Source organism: Salmo salar, chromosome 05, assembly GCF_965601325.2.
Source record: "Salmo salar chromosome 05, fSalSal1, whole genome shotgun sequence".
NCBI lineage: Eukaryota > Metazoa > Chordata > Actinopteri > Salmoniformes > Salmonidae > Salmo > Salmo salar.
This window is the reverse complement of record NC_138295.1, coordinates 84,060,360-84,083,883: the sequence shown is the minus strand read 5'-3', so window position 1 is coordinate 84,083,883 and position 23,524 is coordinate 84,060,360. Positions and strand designations below refer to the sequence as shown.

The following is a 23,524-nucleotide window of genomic DNA, read 5'->3' as shown; positions in this document are numbered from 1 at the left end:
TTTTTCTATTGTGTTATTGACTGTACGTTTGTTTATCCCATGTGTAACTCTGTGTTGTTGTTTGTGTCGCACTGCTTTGCTTTATCTTGGCCAGGTCGCAGTTGTAAATGAGAACTTGTTCTCAACTGGCCTACCAGGTTAAGTAAAGGTGAAATAAAATAAACAGAAATAAAAGAGCAGGTGTTCTTAATGTTTTGTATCGTCAGTGTCCTATCGTATGTTCCTTGTATTTATTGCCATGTGCTTAAACACAATTATTAAATAAAGCTGTAAACATTATGGATGTTTTATGTTTCTCATTTCATTCATATTGTTGGTAAAGTTAGTCAAAGACTGAATTACATGTTGTGGTTAAAATGCCATTTTATTGATCTTGAGAAGTATTGAAAGTGGATGTTACAAACACTGAATTACATGAATCGATAAAAACATTTCATTTTCTAGATGATGTGTTGAGTATGCATGTTAACGTGTCAGTGAACCAATCACTGGGTGCAGCCAATCAACATGTACTCAGATACAAAGTCTTGGAATTTTTTGCATGTAGACCTGTTCTTTGATCCTTTGCACTTTTTCTCATTAGGCACTTGTTCAATCCAGGTATTTGATTCCAAAAGGTATTGCATCCTAAAAGTCAAACAGAGAAACGGTGAGACATTTACCAGGGAAGTCCAATTCTCACAGAGTAAGACCTTAGAGGTAAAAACATCTTCAGTTGTCTTATGACATCATAGCCAGAACTTACTGGCCATTAGAGTCGGTGGTGGAGCCATCTTTGCCCATGATGAGGTATTTCTTCCCTGTCTCTAGCTGTCCTTTACACTGGAGCCTCTTGGCGAACACTCGCACTTTGCTCTCCTCCAGCTTCACATCTCCGGCTGGCAGAAAGAGGGCACAGAGTTTCCATAGTTACCATGACCGTAGAAAGAAGTAAATGTACTATCTATGGTTACGTCTTCATGAACATTCTAGTTACAGACAGAGATCTCAAGTCAGGATTAGAATAATGGTATTATCACTTACTGGCTCGGAGTATCTGAGTCACATTAGTTGTGTAGAGTTCAAAGTTACTCTTCACAGACATACTGATGACTTGGACAATGAAACCTAAAACAACCAGATTTGAAACAAATGACTAGCTTCACCTTATTTGTCCCATACTGTAACTGTTAAATGATTGACCTGTGTCACACTCATAGCTAAATTGTCTACTGACCGTAATCCACAGTGGGGGAATAGCAAGCATGTTCAAAACGATCTTTCTTCTCTAGCTTCAGTGGTCCAAAAGTGTCCTTCTCTTTGTGGCAGGGCCCTAAAGAACCAATGGGACTTTCTTCAGTGTCATACAGACCCTAACCAATGAAACCAGAACCAATGGAATAGTCTCAAAATTGTAAAATCCCGCCTTTAAGGCCCTACAGGCAGGCTCAATCAAATTCTCCATTCTATTAGAACCCAGGTCTGGTGCCTTAACAGTGAGATAATACTTCAATAGGGTAACTGAGAGAATGTTGGCGATAGTAATAACAACTTACTCTCTGAACACTGGCACACATCCCCTGAACACAACGTTGAAACCATCTTGCTTCTTTTTGGTGCAGCATAGAAAGTAGTACACTTTCTGTCTGTGATTGTGTATGTATGTGTGTGTGAGAGAGAGAAAGAGAGAGGGAGGGAGGATAGAGAGAGAGAGGGAGAGAGAGAGAGAGAGAGAGAGAGAGAGAGAGAGAGAGAGAGAGAGAGAGGGAGGGAGGGAGGGAGTGAGAGAGAGAGTGAGAGAGGTGTGTGTATGTTAGCAAAGACAGACAGACAGACAGACAGACAGACAGACAGACAGACAGACAGACAGACAGACAGACAGACAGACAGACAGACAGACAGACAGACAGACAGACAGACAGACAGACAGACAGACAGACAGACAGACAGACAGACAGACAGACAGACAGACAGACAGACAGACAGACAGACAGACAGGGAGGAAGACAGACAGGGAGACAGACAGGGAGACAGACAGACAGGGAGGAAGAGAGAGAGACAGTGACAGATGGAGAGAGATAGTCAAATTATGCATTCTTTTTTAGTGATGGCTAAAATATTCAGAAGACTATTTGACAAATACAAAAAATCAATCAAGGTAAAAAAAAAGTACAGAATAAATCTGAAAAGAAAGCCTTGCATACCTGGTTCATAGTAGTCATAGAATGTGGCCGGAGCAGGCTGCAGTAAACCTATAGCTACTGTCTGCACAGCCCTAAACGTTACACACTCCCTTTCCTCAATCTGGACAGAGACAGAAAAAATACCTTTGGGCTTTTCGATTTCACACTGTTCCACCGAGTTGCTTGTGTATTCGTGTCTGTGTGAGTCTCACCTCATTGAAGTACAACAGCACTTTGCCATGTGAGACCTCGTAGTGAGAGATGTATTGTTCATCACGGTTCTTTAGCTGTGGAGAGACAACAGTTAGAGAAAGAGGAAGAGAGGAAGAAATTATGGAGAGATGAAAAGGGGTAAAGGAGAGAGGAGGGAATGATGGAGGGATGAAAAGTGGGAAGAGAGAGAGGAAGGAATGATCGAGGGATGAAAAGTGGGAAGGGAGAGAGGAAGGAATGATCGAGGGATGAAAAGGGGGAAAGGAGAGAGGAAGGAATGATGGGGGATGAAAAGGGGGAAAGGAGAGAGGAAGGAATGATCGAGGGATGAAAAGAGGGGAAGGGAGAGAGGAAGATCAGGGGAGAGAGAGGAGGGGAGAGACTGACAAAACATTGATTACTAAAGAAAAGTAAAGGGAGGGGGTTGGTTACGTGTTTATATAGACTCTATATGATGATGATGAAGACTCACCTTGTCCAGGTCGTCTGTCTGTGCCTCAAAGCCACTGAGCAGTGTGATGTCGGCTATGGACATTCCTGTGAGGTTCCTGGTCAGACTATGACTAAAGAATACAAGTTAGTTAGCTTACTGAAAAACCACTGCCCTATCACCTAGGTCGTCACAAAATATTCATCCCAGTCACAAATCTGCTTTTATTTGTATATTTATGACAGAATCAATTCCCTCTCTGTTTAACTGACCTCACACAGACCTCTCTGTTTAACTGACCTCACACAGACCTCTCTGTTTAACTGACCTCACACAGACCTCTCTGTTTAACTGACCTCACACAGACCTCTCTGTTTAACTGACCTCACACAGACCTCTCTGTTTAACTGACCTCACACAGACCTCTCTGTTTAACTGACCTCACACAGACCTCTCTGTTTAACTGACCTCACACAGACCTCTCTGTTTAACTAACCTCACACAGACCTCTCTGTTTAACTGACCTCACACAGACCTCTCTGTTTAACTGACCTCACACAGACCTCTCTGTTTAACTGACCTCACACAGACCTCTCTGTTTAACTGACCACACACAGACCTCTCTGTTTAACTGACCTCACACAGACCTCTCTGTTTAACTGACCTCACACAGACCTCTCTGTTTAACTGACCTCACACAGACCTCTCTGTTTAACTGACCTCACACAGACCTCTCTGTTTAACTGACCTCACACAGACCTCTCTGTTTAACTGACCTCACACAGATTCTCTCTGTTTAACTGACCTCACACAGACCTCTCTGTTTAACTGACCTCACACAGACCTCTGTGTTTAACTGACCTCACACAGACCTCTCTGTTTAACTGACCTCACACAGACCTCTCTGTTTAACTGTTCTCACACAGACCTCTCTGTTTAACTGACCTCACACAGACCTCTCTGTTTAACTGACCTCACACAGACCTCTCTGTTTAACTGACCTCACACAGACCTCTCTGTTTAACTGACCTCACACAGACCTCTGTGTTTAACTGACCTCACACAGACCTCTCTGTTTAACTGACCTCACACAGACCTCTCTGTTTAACTGACCTCACACAGACCTCTCTGTTTAACTGACCTCACACAGACTTCGTATTCAACATCGTTTTCAGAATTCCGGCTTTGCTGAGTATCTCTTCTGTGTCTGCTGCGAGCATCGAACCACTCAATCGCTGATCGGGGGACATCCTCTTCCTCCCTTTTCTCTCCGTCTCCATAGTCACCCTCATAGTCGTTGTAGTCTTCAACAATCTGGGCTGATGAAACAAAGTGTTATCATAGTGTACTAGTGGAACTCAGTCACACACATCCTAACCTGTAGTAAAAGGAGCACTGAATCAGAGTAGTGTTGTACGCTCACCAGTGTACTCTACTTTCCCCTCTACTTTGACTGTGATTGACAGAAGGTTACAGTCGTCTGAGGTGTCCAGTAGATGGTAAGCCTTCGTAACCTGCCAGACAGATCAATATATTACCAGTTTGAATGAACATCAATAAATATTTTTGGATGATAAAGACGCTCACCTTCATCTTGGCTTTTCCCTGTCCCGTTAGCGTTACGTTAATGATAGGATTACCAATCAGTTTCTGGTTAAGTAGAGACAGAGATAAAGAGTTACGTGTGTGTGTGTGTGTGTGTGTGTGTGTGTGTGTGTGTGTGTGTGTGTGTGTGTGTGTGGTGTGTGTGTGTGTGTGTGTGTGTGTGTGTGTGTGTGTGTGTGTGTTGGAGTGGGTGTACCTTCAGCTCTATTTCTACTTTCTCCCCCTTGTTGTCCAATGACAGCTTCTGAATGTCGTTCTTCCTTGGAGCAGTGAACTGTACTTCCACTTTTGTGATGGGAGGTTGGGGCCTGTTCAGTGCATACTCAGAGAGAGCCTCCAAAGCCACTATAGTATCCTAAAGACATTAAGATGAATGTATAGACTGGATACAAATTGAAGGTAGACATTTAACATGTTATTTCTACTAAATGGTGTAGAATGTAAAATGTCCATCGACTCTCAATGATTGGGACTATCACCCCTGGGTCACTGTATCAGTAGGATATCAGTATTGTTGGACTGAATATGAAGGCGGAAAACTAGCAAAACATGCTAACTAGGAACAAGGAAACAACATCCACTAGGAGGCAATGAAGCAGCCACATCATGTTTAGGCATTGTTTGGCTCTCCATCAGTACAGTATATCTCACCTGTGAGGACTTGAAGTCTGCTCCATCAGTACAGTATATCTCACCTGTGAGGACTTGAAGTCTCCTCCATCAGTACAGTATATCTCACCTGTGAGGACTTGAAGTCTGCTCCATCAGTACAGTATATCTCACCTGTGAGGACTTGAAGTCTCCTCCATCAGTACAGTATATCTCACCTGTGAGGACTTGAAGTCTGCTCCATCAGTACAGTATATCTCACCTGTGAGGACTTGAAGTCTCCTCCATCAGTACAGTATATCTCACCTGTGAGGACTTGAAGTCTGCTCCATCAGTACAGTATATCTCACCTGTGAGGACTTGAAGTCTCCTCCATCAGTACAGTATATCTCACCTGTGAGGACTTGAAGTCTGCTCCATCAGTACAGTATATCTCACCTGTGAGGACTTGAAGTCTGCTCCATCAGTACAGTATATCTCACCTGTGAGGACTTGAAGTCTGCTCCATCAGTACAGTATATCTCACCTGTGAGGACTTGAAGTCTCCTCCATCAGTACAGTATATCTCACCTGTGAGGACTTGAAGTCTGCTCCATCAGTACAGTATATCTCACCTGTGAGGACTTGAAGTCTGCTCCATCAGTACAGTATATCTCACCTGTGAGGACTTGAAGTCTCCTCCATCAGTACAGTATATCTCACCTGTGAGGACTTGAAGTCTCCTCCATCAGTACAGTATATCTCACCTGTGAGGACTTGAAGTCTGCTCCATCAGTACAGTATATCTCACCTGTGAGAACTTGAAGTCTCCTCCATCAGTACAGTATATCTCACCTGTGAGGACTTGAAGTCTCCTCCATCAGTACAGTATATCTCACCTGTGAGGACTTGAAGTCTGCTCCATCAGTACAGTATATCTCACCTGTGAGGACTTGAAGTCTCCTCCATCAGTACAGTATATCTCACCTGTGAGGACTTGAAGTCTCCTCCATCAGTACAGTATATCTCACCTGTGAGGACTTGAAGTCTGCTCCATCAGTACAGTATATCTCACCTGTGAGGACTTGAAGTCTCCTCCATCAGTACAGTGTATCTCACCTATGAGGACTTGAACTCTGCTCCATCAGTACAGTATATCTCACCTGTGTGGACTTGAATCCTCCTCCATAGTTCTCCTGTGAAGTCAGCCAGCAGGCTGCAGAGTCTGCCCACTCTGTGTCCTTATGAGCCACTGCAGTTAACAGGGCGTAGGCTGTAGTCTCTACTGTTATGGCCTCTGTTGTCGGTACAAGACGTTTCTTTTCCTCATTCACCATGCCAGCGTTAGCATACCACCCATGGCAATGGTCTTTCCCTGTCAAGAGGAGTCAAAGAATATCAATGTCAGCAGAAATTCCCCATCAGCCCACACCATTCTGACCTATAACAGGAGTGTAATAGGACGATACCTTCAGTTGCCAGTCCTTTGAGTTTTTCCCAGGCAGGCACAGCCTGTGTCCGGTCAGACAGACAGACTGACAGACAGTAGGCTGTTATGGCGACAGCGTAGGGCCTCTGTAGCCCCTCAACACGTGAGAGCAGGTAGTCGGTGGCTTTGGAGATAATGGCTTTCTACACAAACACAAACACAGAGCAGCTAGCCGTTCTGGTTAGCTGTTTTTCTTCTTCTCCAGGATAGAGACGGCTGATTTAGACGGGTGATTAGGTTGAAGTCGGTTAATTGGTAAAACAATAAAAAAGTACACTATACTAAACACTTATGAGTTAATAAGGAAATCTGTCCAGCTATCTTACCGTATCGCTATGCACCTTGTTGTCTGTCAGGAAAGGGAGGGAGCGATTTAGAGCCACAGTTATGAAGGCAGTCATGGAGACATCTCCCTCTATCCCTCCAATGCATCCCTAGAGAGAAAGAGACAACTCAACTAAACAGAGAAAGACAAAATACTCTGTTGAAATACAGGAGGGTTGCCAGTTCAATGCCTCCCTAGAGAGAAAGAGACAACTTAACTAAACAGAGAAAGACAAAATACTCTGTTGAAATACAGGAGGGTTGCCAGTTCAATGCCTCCCTAGAGAGAAAGAGACAACTTAACTAAACAGAGAAAGACAAAATACTCTGTTGAAATACAGGAGGGTTGCCAGTTCAATGCCTCCCTAGAGAGAAAGAGACAACTTAACTAAACAGAGAAAGACAAAATACTCTGTTGAAATACAGGAGGGTTGCCAGTTCGAGTCCTGCGTCTGACTGAGTTGGCAACTGGAGGGTTGCTGGAATGAAATCCTAGATGCCTTTGCCTGCTGTTGTGCTTTTAAGCAAGGCACTTAACCCCCACACAACAACAGCTCCCCAGGCGTCCAGTGTGGAAGCTTCCCACACCTCTCCAAAACCTGTCTATGTTATGTGTGTCTTTCGGAGGAGTTGGGTTAAAAGCGGAAGTCAAATTTCGGTTGGACCTTTGTGAAACTGACCAATAAAGTGATCATCATGTTAAAACTAGTGTTTTGAATAATCCTTTACCTGCATGACCCTGTGTATGACTGGGTTAGGGTCCGAGAATGATCCATCCTCCTTCTGTTTAACCAGGAGGTATCTGACTGAATCAATGATATGCTGCTCAGACACACCCTGTGCCCATCTCCCCTTCTCTCCACCGCCTGCATTCTCACGTTCTGCCACCAGAGACATCACTTTCACAACAAGGCCCGTCAGCCTAGAGAGGAAGGTTAACAAACACTGTGATAGGATCGGCCAGCTCCAGTCCTGGAGAGTTGCAGTGTTTACAAGCTTTTATTCCAGACAGACAGAAAACTACAGTAACACAAAAACAAGCAACGTAAAGAGAGATGTACTGACCAGTAACTGGTTGGATGGTGCGTCCAAGCTCCATATGATCCATCATCGTTTTTAAACGTCAGAATTCTCATATAGCCTGACACAGAGAGAGAGAGAGAGAGAGAGAGAGAGAGAGAGAGAGAGAGAGAGAGAGAGAGAGAGAGAGAGAGAGAGAGAGAGAGAGAGAGAGAGAGAGAGAGGGAGAAAGAGAGATTGTATTTTGTGTTTCTTACTATAAATGAAAATAAAGCATCTTCATTATAGTTCTCCCACACCTTGCTCTGTGAACTGGAGGGCCGTATCTCTGGTGCCAGGGGTCAGCTCATACCAGCGCTGGCTAAGGTCCAGATAGCGGAGGGCCAGGGCTGTGGGGGCCATACATTTCATAGTCTGCTCTGCACATCCAGCAGGGGCCTTGAGCAAGCTTGTAACCCCTTCGGGAGAGAGCAGGGTCCTGGAAGTGGACTGGCCAAACAGCTCCCCTGGGGAATGGATGAGAATGGATATTAAACTGACAATACTGTTGTGAAGAGAAATGATTGGAGGGTAAAATGAGTCAGACCTTCCATCTTGACGAAGATATTGGAGCTGGAACCAGGGACTGTGTTGTCTGGTAACTTTCCATCAATTATGAAAGATTGGCCACTCTTCCCTGACAACAGAGAATGAGAGAACCTGGTTGGTGCTTTTTATGCCATAAACTATTACGTGAATAAAATGCTGTCATCATAGATATTCTGTTAGCAATCTCACCAATATTGCCACTCAGGTCAAGAAAATAAGTTTCCTCCACTCTCTTCTCTATTCCCTCCGTCTAAAATATGAGAAACTATTATATTGCATACATGCAGTAATGGATCTTCACATCATTTATTTTGTAGTAGTAATTTTTCCTGATATTTTTTGTATACTTACTCTAACATTCAGAATCTTTTCAATAGCATCACTGCTGTCCTCATTCTCTATGTCATAAAGGCGTATTTTGATGGGTATGGGGCCGGTTTCCATGGGTACTGCAGAGAAAGTGACGGCTTTGGAGGAGTGGGCCTCCACGGTGATGTTGACATAGGTTTTGATGGAACTGGAGCCTGGTGAACAGAGCTTGTCATTTCTCTCCATGTGGAGTGCAATCTGAGAAGGAGGAAGGTGGTCCATCAGCTGTATGGCATTTCATCTTTCTGTAAATGCTTCTGAAGTGTAAAACTGTAGTACTATAGAAAGTGATTTAACTCTACCTGTGCAGCCTGGTCCCAATAGTTGTAGACAACAGGAACAATAGACATTTCCTCAAATCTTTTGACTGAGTACGGCAGCCTCAGAGAGACAAAAATCTTCTTAAACACACGGAACTCATGTGGTTCTGCCACACAGATGCCTGCAGGAAGGACACACACAGTCCATTACTCTCCAGAATGTCACCACATGTTCCTTACTATCTAGGTACAGGAGTATGAACCAATAGAGGAGGATGTTACCATGAGAAGCAGACAAGCTGACAGCCTGTATCTCCCAGGTGGTGATGGAATCAGGCAGAGCCACAGTATGACTAAGGGAGACAGAGAGAGAGTCAAATTCCAATAGTGTTTCAGACACATGGCGCCGATATACTGTGTGTCTAAATGTCGATTTCTCACCTTCCTTTGCCGTTTATATCGACCACTGCGAATGCAAAGCTTGGGGGGAAACTTCTGCGTATTTGCTGATTGGTTGTGTCAAAGAAGTCTTCGATGTCTGTGGCACTCGCAGCTGAGAGGAGAGAGTGCAGACTAATGGTGTCACAATAATATAACCTTTTAAGATCGTATTCTCATCGAATCCTTCTAAGTTATAACCAGTCAGATATTTTGTTTCAAAATTCCCATGTCTGTCTAAAGAATAGTGGTTGTTATCATTTTGTTACAATGTTATACATGTTAGAATGGTAATATCCCCAACAATCAAGTCATCCTCACTCCTGCCATGTCCTCTCTGGGCGTCATTTTGTTTCTTCTTTTCCCTCAGCTTCTCTCCCTCTATGCAGCAGTCCAGGAAGGCCTTGACACAGTCATGGTCCTTATTGGCTCGTGCCACTCTCTCGGCTCGCTGCTGACACGTCCTCAGCATGGGGATCAGGGAGAAGCCATGAGAACAACACTCCTGCAGCTTGGCGTCTGAGTAACTCGATTCTGGGAGTTGGAGATGGTGAGGTAGTGACAAAAGGTTTTAGTTCGTACCTGCCAGGACTGACAAACACTCTCTCCCACCACCTCAGCCAGCAGTTAGTGACAGTTAGAGTATAGTAACGTTGTAATACTTTTGGACATCATCTTCTGTTGGACGTTCAGGGAACGCCTCTGTCGTCTGAAGCCTGACTCACAGTTAAACCCTAAGACAAACACACGTACATTAGGGTGAAGACGATCAAATCAAAACATCAACATATAATATCAACATATTGTGGGAACATGTAGGTTTTGAGCAATTATGATGTCATTAATACTTTGTTGAAATGTACGTCTGAGTTGGTGTTTTTTTTATTTTATTCGTTTTTTTTTCTTTATGTTGAAGGTTGGGCAGGTCCCAGCCAATGTCATGTCTAGTTTAGTGGATCCATGTCTGTGAAATGTTAAGTTGTCTACCTCCTAAAGGGATTTTAACCCTATACCAGAGAACATCATTCAGAAACGACGGACCAAAGAAGAAGTAGTGTAGACACTAGACAGCTGTTTTGTTTAATCACACTACATTCGTCATACCCTTCCTCATCTTAGATAGCACATGAGAGTTGGAGATGAATGACAAGCCAGCGTCGTTCAACACAGAGGCTATATCTGAGCCGCCACCGTATGAGCAACCAAGGTCATAGGACTGCATCGATGAGAATACCTGTGAACAGCACACAAAATATTCACACTATTAGTCAAAAACAGCCATTTGGTCTTTATTGCATAGAATATATTTATACCTGTACATTATAAGGAGTGAGTTTTAGAGGAAATAATGTGGAGGAGACAGTATGTATTATTATTCTTTAGTAAATAGTAGCTTGTATATGTGTATATACAGTACCAGTCAAAAGTTTGGACACACCTACTCATTCAAGGGTTTTCCTTTTCTATATTTCATATTTTATATTCTTCAAAGTAGCCACCCTTTGACTTGATGACAGCTTTGCACACTCTTGGCATTCTCTCCTAGTTAATTACAGTTACACGATTAATCAGTTTAATCGCGTAATAATAATTACAGAGAGTTATTTGATAAACATGTCTTCCGTTTTAATGATGCCAAAGACACGACACCAGCATATGTGGGAACTCCTTCAAGACTGTTGGAAAAGCATTCCTCATGAAGCTGGTTGAGAGAATGTTAAGAGTGTGCAAAGCTGTCATCAAGGCAAAATGGTAGCTACTTTGAAGAATCTAAAATCTAAAATATATTTTGATTTGTTTAACACTTTTTTGGTTAATACATGATTCCATATGTGTTTTTTCATAGTTTTGATGTCTTCACCTTTATTCTATAATTTGAAAATAGTAAAAATAAAGAACACCCTTGAATGAGTAGGTGTTCTAAAACTTTTGACTGGTACTGTATATTCACAAAAAAACATATTAGAAATTATGCAGACAATGTAGCTTCCATCAACGTAAATCTTTCTGCAATATTAAAGCTGATCTACACCCCCCCAAAAAAATAAAAGAATAATAATAAAATAATAGTAGCTTGCCTGTTTGGGGGTGAGTTTGTTGTGGGCATTGAGAGCATAGATAGCCTTGTCCACAGCCAGCAAGGCAACTTTGGCCTTCTGACCATTTAAGTCTATCTCCAGCTTTGCCGTGTTTCCTGGTAGATATTCATATTTTGACTTTACCTAGAGCATATAAATATACATAGGAAAAGATTAGGATGATAACACCAATTACGTATCATTAGTAAATAACTCTGAACTGAATTGTAACTTATTAACAGTCAGCACAGATTAAACCCTTTATTTCTATTTCTTTGTTTTGTGTTTCTAACAGGCTTTGGCCATATTGCTGTCTGATTCTCCAGAACTCTCTCTGTCAGTGCTGATGCTTATCTACTCCAGTCACTGTTTACTCACCTCCACTGTCCCCTCACAAACATCATTGACGTCTACCCACACAGAGTCAGTAATGATGTCACCTTTCTGATCATAGTAGTAGCCAATCAGACGGAAGGAGGGGGTCATATCAGACGTGATTGGAAGCTGAATCTTTGTTAAGTCCCCTGATTTGACAGAACCCTGATTTGTTAGCACTCCACGGCTGAAAACCTGACGATTAAAAACAGAAAAGTGATTGTTTTTCCTCTCAGTTATAGAACTTTTCCACCATGTCCTGTTCCTTGTGATATCAATTCAATTCAAGGGGCTTTATTGGCATGGGAAACATATGTTAACATTGCCAAAGCAAGTGAAGTAGATAATATACAAAAGTGAAATAAACAATGAAAATGAACAGTAAACATTACACTCACAGAAGTTACAAAAGACATTACAATTGTCATATTATGTGTATATATACAGTGTTGTAACGATGTACAAAATAGAAAATAAATAAGCATAAATATGGGTTGTATTTACAATGGTGTTTGTTCTTCACTGGTTGACCTTTTCTTGTGGCAACAGGTCACAAAGTTTGCTGCTGTGATGGCACACTGTGGTATTTCACCCAGTAGATATGGGATGATGACACATTGTGGTATTTCACCCAGTAGATATGGGATGATGGCACACTGTGGTATTTCACCCAGTAGATATGGGATGATGACACATTGTGGTATTTCACCCAGTAGATATGGGATGATGGCACACTGTGGTATTTCACCCAGTAGATATGGGATGATGGCACACTGTGGTATTTCACCCAGTAGATATGGGATGATGGCACACTGTGGTATTTCACCCAGTAGATATGGGATGATGGCACACTGTGGTATTTCACCCAGTAGATATGGGATGATGGCACACTGTGGTATTTCACCCAGTAGATATGGGATGATGGCACACTGTGGTATTTCACCCAGTAGATATGGGATGATGGCACACTGTGGTATTTCACCCAGTAGATATGGGATGATGGCACACTGGTATTTCACCCAGTAGATATGGGATGATGACACACTGTGGTATTTCACCCAGTAGATATGGGATGATGACACACTGTGGTATTTCACCCAGTAGATATGGGAGTTTATCAAAATCGGGTTTGTTTTTAATTTTTTTGTGGATCTGTGTAATCTGAGGGAAATATGTGTCTCTAATATGGTCATACATTTGGCATATCTCTCTCACCATGTAGTAAATAAACCCATCCTCTGGTGGCCCATTGAAGACTTTGAATACAACGGAAAGGGATTGACCCGGCGTCAGAATCTTTTGGCTCACGCTCACGCTCAGATAGGTGTTGCTAGGAGACGATGCACATTTGACGTCTTTGGTTATTTTCTGGTCATCTACGGTCACCTAATGGAAACAGAGAGGGGAAAACATGGGATAAAAGAAGAGAGAACCAATCCAAAGTCTTTAGTTTCACATGATTTCTTCAGTGTTTTGTTCACAGCCTATTGCTGTATTGCTTGAAGCTACTGCTAGAAGCTATAGTTTATTTGGACTATTTTGTTATTCTTACCTCCACAGTAATGTCACGATCAAGATTGGGAAGGTTAAAATCATGCCACACTGCACCCTGCTGGTTAGTCTTTACAGTTTGGTCTCCATCCTGGAGTTCTGGCAGATGCATTCTCACTGGCTCTCCAACGGCTGGGGAACCATTTGGGAGACGGACCACCACCTAACAGATCACCGGACAAAACAATATACAGTTTATGATTTCACAGATAGACATTGTTCAATCTAACGTATCTCTGTCATCCAAATTGAGGCTTACTACTACAGTGAGAGGAACTCCAGGGATGTAGTGAGAGCGGGTACGGGACAGGTCTACAGTGTAACGCTGGGAAACAACAGGAAGAGACACCTCTGCTTCCTGTAGCTCACCACCTGGTGAAGGGATAAAGACAGTATAGACCAATATCGTTTAGTTGTCTTGTACCTCCTGTATGACTACCACATTTCAAAAGTCTCTTTTTGTTCAAACTAAGAACAACAACTGATGCCTTACTGATGATATCAGTGACAGACACTGCCATGTAAAGCTGTGCGTTGCTCTGGACCATGTCTGAGAGGGTGATGTTGAGGTTGGATTTGAGTTGCTCGATGAGCTTGGATTGCTGGAGAACCGCCGACCCCTCTCCAGCTTGTATCTGAGAGAAAAAGGCAAGCGACAGGTTTTAGGTCAAAGCATAACTCAAGCTTTGCTTAAACCAAAATGTTGTAACTTTATGTAGAAATAGGTTGGCCGCCACTACAGTTCTCCTTCATAGCTCCCAGAGCTTTAGTCTTTGTGAGTCTTCTTCTCTGATTGAAGAGTACAGATATTTTGATTGAAATATGCCACATGTATCCGCTCACCGATCCAGTCAGCTCCAATCCTCTGATGAAGACAATCTCCCCTTTTTCACCATCCGGCCCCTGTGTTTCCTCCTTCACTCCAAACCGGCAGTGGAAAGCTCCCTTTATACTCTCACCATAGGAGTACCTGAGGGGGAAATACAGTGAAGTCAGACCAACTGATAAAAACTACCGAGTTCTATAACATATTCATAGATTTGATAAACATTTAGAGGACTTGTACTTGGGTGAATGTCTCAATGAGAACCACATAGCTCGAACTAAAGTTACATTTGCGTGCTCAGTCCCCTCCTGTACTCCCTGTTCACTCATGACTGCACGGCCAGGCACGACTCCAACACCATCATTAGGTTGGCTGATGACACAACAGTGGTAGGCCTGATCACCGACAATGACAAGACAGCCTATAGGGAGGAGGTCAGAGACCTGGCCGTGTGGTGCAAGGACAACAACCTTTCCCTCAACGTGATCAAGACAAAGGAGATGATTGTGGACTACAGGAAAAGGAGGACCGAGCACGTCCCCATTCTCAACGACGGGCCTGTAGTGGAGCAGGTTGAGAGTTTCAAGTTCCTTGGTGTCCAAATCACCAACAAACTAACATGGTCCAAGCACACCAAGACAGTCGTGAAGAGGCCATGACAAAACCTATTCCCCCTCAGGAGACTGAAAAGATTTGTCATGGGTCCTCAGATCCTCAAAATGTTTTACAGTTGCACCATCGAGAGCATCCTGACGGGTTGCATCACTGCATGGTATGGCAACTGCTCGGCCTCCAACCGCAGGGCACTACAGAGGGTAGTGCGTACGGCCCAGTACATCACCGGGGCCAAGCTTCTTGCCATCCAGGACCTCTATACCAGGCGGTGTCCGAGGAAGGCCCTAAAAATTGTCAAAGACTCCAGCCTCCCTAGTCATAGACTGTTCTCTCTGCTACCGCACAGCAAGCGGTACCGGAGCACCAAGTCTAGGTCCAAAATGCTTCTAAACAGCTTCTACCCCCCCCCCCCTCCTTCAACGCTGCTGCTACTCTCTGTTATTATCTATGCATAGTCACTTTAATAACTCTACCTACATGTACATATTACCTCAATTACCTTGACACCGGTGCCCCCACACATTCACTCTGTACCTTTACCCTCTGTATATAGCCCCGCTATTGTTATTTACTGCTGCTCTTTAATGATTTGTTATTCTTACTTATCTGTTACTTTTTTTGTTGGTATTTTCTTAAAACTGCATTGTTGGTTAAGGGCTTGTAAGTAAGCATTTCACTGTAAGGTTGTATTTGGCGCAAGTGAGAAATAAAATTTGATTTGATTTGACTTTTTTTCAGCACTTTATAAGGAGCTAGATGCTGTAGTGGGGAACAGTTGATATCAAGATTAAATCTTACTTGGCTGAGATCATGAAACAGTTGATATCAGGATTAAATCTTACTTGGCTAAAATTGTGAAGTTGAATAGCTCAGTGCTCAATAGAAAGTAGCTTTGCTCAGGAATGACAGTCACCTCAAAGCTCGGCAGCACTGAAACAAAAAAACATGTTCAGAACAACAAAACATTTCTTATCCTTTCTCCATGTGTAAGAAAATGTATAAATAATAGCATGAATACAATTTAAGTAAAATTATTTTAAGAAAGATTGGCTTTAAACTTGAAATATTCAAAATGGTCAATAGAGAGTATGTTGAGAAAAGGAGATAAAAAGAGAAAAAATTAACCAAATTTCTTGACTTGAAATTCTCGAGTAACAGCATTCTTTTCATCTCCTTGGTAATGAGCCACGATCCTCCACACACCCATTCTAAAATAAAAACACACCTGGTATGATATTAAGTTGTCTTATTATAATGTATTTTTTAAGTAAATCATGTAATCAATTGATCAAAGAAGGATAGTTGCACAATATCAGTCAATTAATAGATGCTGACATTGAATAATTGTGGAATTTCTATAGCGCATAATATATGATTGTACTCTGAGACATCAGGGATATTAAAAGGGATATCTGTGAATATTCCATCCTCAGCTCTCTTAAGAGTCTTCATTATCCGGTTGCCCGCAGCATTCTACCAAGGAGATACAAATCAGTTACTATACAAATCAGTTACTATTTCACAACTCTTTCAAACATCAAAAAAAGCTTTTTGGCATCAAAGATCCCCACCACAATGATAAACATTTCAACACTTCATGAAATGAAATGTAACAACGGAATGTGGTCAGAAATTAAAAGTTTGTACTCACAAAAATAGAGATGTGAAAAATGTCATTATGGGGCCTCATTGAGTGGTTGAGGGTAAATATCCTGTATCTCACTGGTAAAAAAAAATCCTAATATAATATCTTAATTGTAAACCTTTGACCAATATTAAAGCTGTACTTGGGGATTTTGGCAGTGAGGCCCTTTATCTACTTCCCCAGAGTCAGGTGTCTATAGGTGTCTTAGCAGATACGCTAGTTAGCATTGGCTCGGGAAACTACCTCTAACTTCCTTCATACTGGACACAGACACATAAAAATGATATCCACAAGTTCATCTGACTCTGGGGGGGAAGTAGATAAAGGGGCCTCATTGCCAAAATCCCAAGTATCCCTTTAAGAATCGGGTTCTATTTCATGTAGACTGTAGAAGTACCTTGCTGTGTAGGGTTGTAGATAGGCTGGTCAGTCTGAATGAAGATGTAGCCTCTGTGTTGGGAGACTAGGACCCTCACCATCTTTCTGCCTTCGACCCCTTCCATCTCAGCCACCAGCAAAAGATGGGGAACATCCACAAAGGTGGGCAGCTTGTCCCTTTCTACCTGCAAGGTGGGAAAAACATTGAAATGATATCTCCTATTTGTTGTTTGTGGTGAAGTCTGTATGGTCATTCATTTTATCTAGGCAGGTCTCACTAAGTCATACCTCTAGTTCCACAGTTTGGATCTGTCCCTCCTCAGTACACACAGTGCTGCTCTTTTGAGACATCCGATGTGTAGTTTCCTCATGCTCCAGGAAGAGGGTAACACGTTTATTCAGGAGAGCTTTACCCAGCTGGACATAAACACGCTCCTTCACCCCCACATGGAACACATTGGGAGCTGAGATAAAGAACCTGAGCCAAGAGAAGGTAGCATTTAGAATACTGTATCTACCACCCAATACTTTTAACAGTCTAGAATGTAAAATATAACTTTAAGGTCAGAGACAAAAACCTAAAGATGCTTTATGTTTGTCAAACACCAGTATATCAAAATGCTAAATGTGCAAGTCATTCAGAGGCATTGAAGTACTCAGATGAATCTGAGTTGAAACATTAGATTAGAATACAACATATTGTGCTAGTTCCACTTTAAAACATGTAGGCAACTATTTCCATCAGCTTTTGGAGGATTTCCAACATGAGGTATTTTTAGGTATAATATACTTACATTTTAGTGTTTCTATTTAGTTACTTTCATTGATCGTGTTAAACAGTGTTAGTGTTAAACATGGCATTATGTATTTCAACGCTTGGCATCTTTATCCACTGTAACAGGAATTGTTGAGAGCAGAGGTTATTCCACTAGCACTAACTGGAGGTAGAGTAACAAGCATTGTAGATTTATGTATTTGCCTCTGTCAAGAGTGGCGCGCATGATCTTACTAATAGTGAGAATGGGTGGTCACATCATTGAAGGTCAATTGGCCCTACGGTTTGGATATCCGTTCATCGTGGTCCATTACACCTCATAGCATAACAAAATGTTTGATACTAATGTAGAAATGGGATTTTTTCATTCTTCAAACGTGCATCCAACATTGTGTAAAAGTATCGTAAAGTAAAAAAAATAGAGCCACATGGCAAGTTGTTGGAAGAACTTAAAATTCTTTAGTTGAAAGGAAATATTATGATAATTGAGTAAGTTAAACACTATTTTCCTTGTAGTTGTTTTTACACACAAACAGTTGTTTAGATGCTGCATTTATCTATGCTGAATTCATTATTTTTTGGGGGGTGGGGTTTGGGGTTGATTGAACAAGTACTGTAAAGTACTAATTATATTCAAGTAAAGCTGACAACTACGTTTTGTTTATATCAAAATAATTATATTTTCAAGAATAATTTACTAACCACCTGAATCATTTTTTACAGTGCATGTGACCATGCTAAAACATAAGTAAAAGTAAGTTAGAGTTAAAGCTACATGCACATACAGGACACAGGAATGCACTGATATTGCATGGTGAAATGTTTCATGAAGATATTGTTGAAATATTTACCTGTCCTGTCCATGTACAGACTCAGCAGCCAAGATGAAGAGCACCATAAGACAGACGGGAGAACCCATAGTTCCTGTTCACGGTCTTTCCTCCTGCTCTGTCCACAGACCCTATCTTCACAGTTTTATTCACTCAGTTTATATAGATCTCTCCCTTTTCTCTCTTTCTCAATCCCCATGTCAATCTCTTATGCCCCTCCCTTCCCCTCTCCCTCTGAGACAGAAGCTATGTCATTTGTAGTCACTGCCTGATTAAGGCAGGATGCCACTTACTGTCAATCATCAATAATCAAGAAATTGTCACAACTTCATTGAAAAGACAACTGTTGTATAGTTCTCTTCAACTGGTTGGTTCAATATGGGCAAGAAAGGATTACAACTAAAATAAGAAAGTCCTCTTTGGGATATTATTATTCAAAAGACTCTTCACAGGATTAGATCTGGTGTTACAAAGAGAGCAGTTTATTTAACTGTTTGGCTTAAGCGGTCAAAACCTGGGGAACGTTGGAGAGAGATTCTTCCATTTCACAATGAGAGTCTATGCTCCCATTGGTCAGTGCATAATACTATTCTCTGTGTTCTAGTCAGTGTCAGCATAATACTATTCTCTGTGTTCTAGTCAGTGTGTAATACTATTCTCTGTGTTCTAGTCAGTGTCAGCATAATACTATTCTCTGTGTTCTAGTCAGTGTGTAATACTATTCTCTGTGTTCTAGTCAGTGTCAGCATAATACTATTCTCTGTGTTCTTGTCAGTGCATAATACTATTCTCTGTGTTCTAGTCAGTGTCAGCATAATACTATTCTCTGTGTTCTAGTCAGTGTCAGCATAATACTATTCTCTGTGTTCTAGTCAGTCAGCATAATACTATTCTCTGTGTTCTAGTCAGTGTCAGCATAATACTATTCTCTGTGTTCTAGTCAGTGCATAATACTATTCTCTGTGTTCTAGTCAGTGCCAGCATAATACTATTCTCTGTGTTCTAGTCAGTGCATAATACTATTCTATGTGTTCTAGTCAGTGCCAGCATAATACTATTCTCTGTGTTCTAGTCAGTGCCAGCATAATACTATTCTCTGTGTTCTAGTCAGTGCATAATACTATTCTCTGTGTTCTAGTCAGTATCAGCATAATACTATTCTCTGTGTTCTAGTCAGTGCATAATACTATTCTCTGTGTTCTAGTCAGTGCCAGCATAATACTATTCTCTGTGTTCTAGTCAGTGCCAGCATGATACTATTCTCTGTGTTCTAGTCAGTGCATAATACTATTCTATGTGTTCTAGTCAGTGCCAGCATAATACTATTCTCTGTGTTCTAGTCAGTGCCAGCATGATACTATTCTCTGTGTTCTAGTCAGTGCCAGTATGGGTTTTGTTTTATATTCTCTTATTCAATTTCACAATACCTTACAATTTACATGAATCAAAAGCCAATCATATTAATTATATTGGTTAAGGCTATTTTGTTTGTATGGTACAGTATGTGTGTTCTTAGATTCCCGATACCATTACATTTAAAAACAAGTGTGTATCTGCTCTGGTTTGGTTATGTGATTCATCCAATGACAAACTCTGGAAACGTTCACTTGTCTGTTGCTGTTATCACACAAATGCCAGTCGGGTGAATGCCAAACTCCACTAGAATGCAGTCTGTCTAAAGTGTAAATATACCTTTGCCCTATAACTGTCAATATCACAGGTCTGTAATGGCTGCAATAACCGAGCAATATCAGTTGAGCAATGCATCTGTCTGTGCAACAAACAAAACCTGTTGACATTATCCTGTCCTAGGCAGTGGTGTATATTTTTAACCTTTATTTAACTAGGCAAGTCAGTGAAGAACAAATTCTTATTTTCAATGACAGCCTAGGAACAGTGGGTTAACTGCCTTTTTCAGAACGAAAGATTTTTACCTTGTCAGCTCGGGGATTTCATCTTGCAACCTTTTGGTTACTAGTCCAATGCTCTAAACACTAGGCTACCTGCCGCCCCATATAAAGTCACATAATAATTGAATTGGATAAAAGTGCAACCAGCATTACAAATCACTAATTTCTGGCCATAAACAGACAAAAACTCTACCTCTAACATACAGTATATAAGAGAGTAAAAACTCTACTTCTAACATACTGTAAATAGGAGAGTAAAAACTACCATAAACATACTGTAAATAGGAGAGTAAAAACTACCATAAACACACTGTGTATAGGAGAGTAAAAACTACCACTACATACTGTATATAGGAGAGTAAAAACTCTACCACTAACATACTGTATATAGGAGAGTAAAAACTCTACAACTAACATACTGCATATAGGAGAGTAAAAACGAACACTAACATACTGTAAATAGGAGAGTAAAAACTCTACCTCTAACATACTGTATACAGTGAAGGAGAGTAAAAACTCTACCACTAACATACTGTATATAGGAGAGTAAAAACTCTACTTCTAACATACTGTATATAGGAGAGTAAAAACTGTACCACTAACATACTGTATATCGGAGAGTAAAAACTCTACCTCTAACATACTGTATACAGTGAAGAAGAGTAAAAACTCTACCACTAACATACTGTATATAGGAGAGTAAAAACTCTACCACTAACATACTGTATATAGGAGTGTAAAAACTCTACCACTAACATACTGTATATCGGAGAGTAAAAACTCTACCTCTAACATACTGTAAATAGGAGAGTAAAAACTATACCACTAACATACTGTATATAGGAGTGTAAAAACTCTACCTCTAACATACTGTATATAGGAGTGTAAAAACTCTACCTCTAACATGCTGAACACTAACTCTGCTGCATTTTGGTCCACTTCTTCTCTCCATGATGACAGTTGTGACAGAATTACCCACCAAACCAGGACCAAGCAGCAGAAGAACGAGGAGGAAGGATGGATGTGGGCAGAGCTAAGGAGGAGCGTTTCCAGGGCTATGGAAGAGTTTAGTAAACCCGGGAGGCAGCCCCAATAATTCTTTAGGGGGGGGCACAAAGGCTATTTGGCGGGGTGAGATTGGAGCCCCAGGCCAGCTCCCCGTACCCTTGTAGGGCAGACTGGACAGGTCCCGTGCTTTGGGGTTGGGGCTGTGGTGAGGCCTGGGATTTTCAGGCTGGTAGGCACAGTACCAGCGCCCCGCATGTGCCAGGGCGAAGTAGGCATCGAGCCTGAAGGGGTGATGCCAACCCTGCGCTCAAGACCGCCGGTGCGCCTCTACGGTCCGGTGTTTCCCGCTGTGCGCACTAGCGTGGAGGTGTGTGTCTCCAGGCTGGCACGTCCAGTACCAGCTCCACGCATCAGGCGTCTAGTGCGTCAGCCCAGCCTCGCCAGTCAAGAGTCACCAGAGCTGCCCGCCAGTCAAGAGTGGCCCGACTGCCTGGGTCTGCCAGAGTGGCCCGACTGCCCGGGTCTGCCAGAGTGGCCCGACTGCCCGGGTCTGCCAGAGTGGCCCGACTGCCCGGGTCTGCCAGAGTGGCCCGACTGCCCTCCGGCCCAGCCCGAGTGGCCCACCTGCCCTCCGGCCCAGCCCGAGTGGCCCGCCTGCCCTCCGGCCCAGCCCGAGTGGCCCGCCTGCCCTCCGGCCCAGCCCGAGTGGTCCGTCTGCCAGGGTCAGCCCGAGTGGCCAGGCTGCCCGGCGCAGCTATCGGCGCCACCGACGTGGGCGACGCCGAAGGTGTAGCGAGGTCCACGTCCTGCACCTGAGCCACCTCCAGGATAGGTGGGTTGGGGAGGGAGGGTGTAGCACAGTGCCGTCGTTGACGGCAGCCACCCTCCCTTCCCTCCCTTATTGTTTAGGGGTTATTGTTTATTGGTTTTGTTGGGGTATTGGGGATTTTTTGTTGTGTTTTCTTTTTGTAAGGTGCATTACGGGGTCTGCACCTTGAGGGGGGGGTACTGTCACATCCTGACCAGCAGAGGGAGCAATTGGATTAGTTTTGGTCAGGATGTGGCAGGGTTTTTGTGTGTGTGAATGGTTGTGTTGGTGATTAGGACTCCCAATTGAAGGCAGGTGTGTTGAGTTGCCTTTGATTGGGAGTCCTATATAGGAGTGTGTGTTTTTCTTTGGGGTTGTGGGTAATTGTTTCTGTTCAGTGTGTTATGCTGTCAGTACTGTTGAGCTGTCGGTATTTTCTTGTTTTGTAGTGTTCCAGTGATCTTTTTTTTTTTATTAAATGATGCTGAACACTAACTCTGCTGCATTTTGGTCCACTTCTTCTCTCCATGATGACAGTTGTGACACACAAACATACTGTATATAGGAGTGTAAAAACTCTACCTCTAACATACTGTATATAGGAGAGTAAAATCTTCCACTAACATACTGTATATAGGAGTGTAAACTCTACCTCTAACATACTGTATACAGTGAAGGAGAGTAAAAACTCTACCACTAACATACTGTAAATAGTAGAGTAAAAACTGTACTTCTAACATACTGCATCCAGTGAAGGGGAAAAAAGGCCCATCCATGTACACTGTCTCCTCCCCTTTCATGCTTCGCCAGTAATTGAAATTCTGTTAACTGGTGTAATTTAGCTTTTACACCAAACATACTGTACTTATTTTGTATATAGTTTTTTTTCTCTCTCTTTTTGAGGCAGTTGAGGACCTGAGAGAGAGAGCTCTCTGTACTCACAGTAAGTCCCCCCCTCCACTACCCTTTACCACCCCCTGCGAACCCCACCACCTTTCCCAGCATCTCGGGTCAGGGTGGGGTAGCTAGCACACTACTGTATTGACAGTCAGTCAGTGGATGAATCATTAACTTACAAGACCTAACACTGGGACTGACATACTGTTAAGCAAGCAAACAGTTCAGATATCCTTTATTGAGATGAGAAAGGGAGTGAGGGAGAAAAGGAGGGGTGGAGAGAGAGAGAGAATAAGAGAGAGAATGAGAGAGAGAGAGAGGGTGAGAGAGAGAGCGGGTGAG

At 42.4% G+C, this 23,524-nt stretch overlaps 2 protein-coding genes across 2 annotated transcripts; one reads left to right on the top strand and one right to left on the bottom strand.

Annotated features, from left to right (window-relative positions):
• Positions 1-345: 345 nt before the first annotated feature.
• On the bottom strand, positions 346-18,734 carry LOC106573398 (complement C4). Its single transcript, XM_082975787.1, has 41 exons — positions 18,581-18,734; positions 17,243-17,432; positions 16,974-17,139; positions 16,583-16,653; positions 16,313-16,404; positions 16,057-16,139; positions 15,774-15,861; positions 14,334-14,460; positions 13,984-14,125; positions 13,750-13,862; positions 13,492-13,653; positions 13,155-13,325; positions 11,943-12,134; positions 11,565-11,708; positions 10,591-10,720; positions 10,149-10,220; positions 9,808-10,020; positions 9,490-9,601; positions 9,331-9,401; positions 9,091-9,230; positions 8,771-8,986; positions 8,609-8,669; positions 8,418-8,507; positions 8,131-8,337; positions 7,877-7,952; positions 7,541-7,733; positions 6,814-6,921; positions 6,468-6,630; positions 6,162-6,373; positions 4,607-4,765; positions 4,393-4,455; positions 4,229-4,319; positions 3,947-4,124; positions 2,848-2,938; positions 2,375-2,449; positions 2,184-2,283; positions 1,536-1,625; positions 1,217-1,312; positions 1,024-1,107; positions 746-878; positions 346-627 (listed from the first exon to the last, which is right to left on the bottom strand). Exons 1-41 carry the CDS (start codon positions 18,646-18,648, stop codon positions 486-488), a joined length of 5,175 nt encoding a protein of 1,724 aa, XP_082831913.1. The 5' UTR covers positions 18,649-18,734; the 3' UTR covers positions 346-485.
• A 73-nt stretch (positions 18,735-18,807) lies between these two features.
• LOC145879583 (uncharacterized) lies at positions 18,808-22,780 on the top strand. The gene is made up of 2 exons (XM_082975788.1): positions 18,808-19,131; positions 21,430-22,780. The coding sequence occupies exon 2, from the start codon at positions 21,731-21,733 to the stop codon at positions 22,268-22,270; it is 540 nt and encodes a 179-aa protein (XP_082831914.1). The 5' UTR covers positions 18,808-19,131; positions 21,430-21,730; the 3' UTR covers positions 22,271-22,780.
• Positions 22,781-23,524: the final 744 nt, after the last annotated feature.

Bases quoted from the DNA above. Each gene is read 5' to 3' on its own strand.
- LOC106573398 (XM_082975787.1), bottom strand. From the start codon at position 18,648: ATGGGTTCTCCCGTCTGTCTTATGGTGCTCTTCATCTTGGCTGCTGAG. The intron at 12,135-13,154 runs GTGAGAGAGATA...TTTAATCGTCAG, and splicing joins ATGGGTTTATTTACTACATG to GTTTTCAGCCGTGGAGTGCT. The intron at 2,450-2,847 runs GTGAGTCTTCAT...GTCTCTCCACAG, and splicing joins AGACAGACGACCTGGACAAG to CTAAAGAACCGTGATGAACA.
- LOC145879583 (XM_082975788.1), top strand. From the start codon at position 21,731: ATGTGCCAGGGCGAAGTAGGCATCGAGCCTGAAGGGGTGATGCCAACC.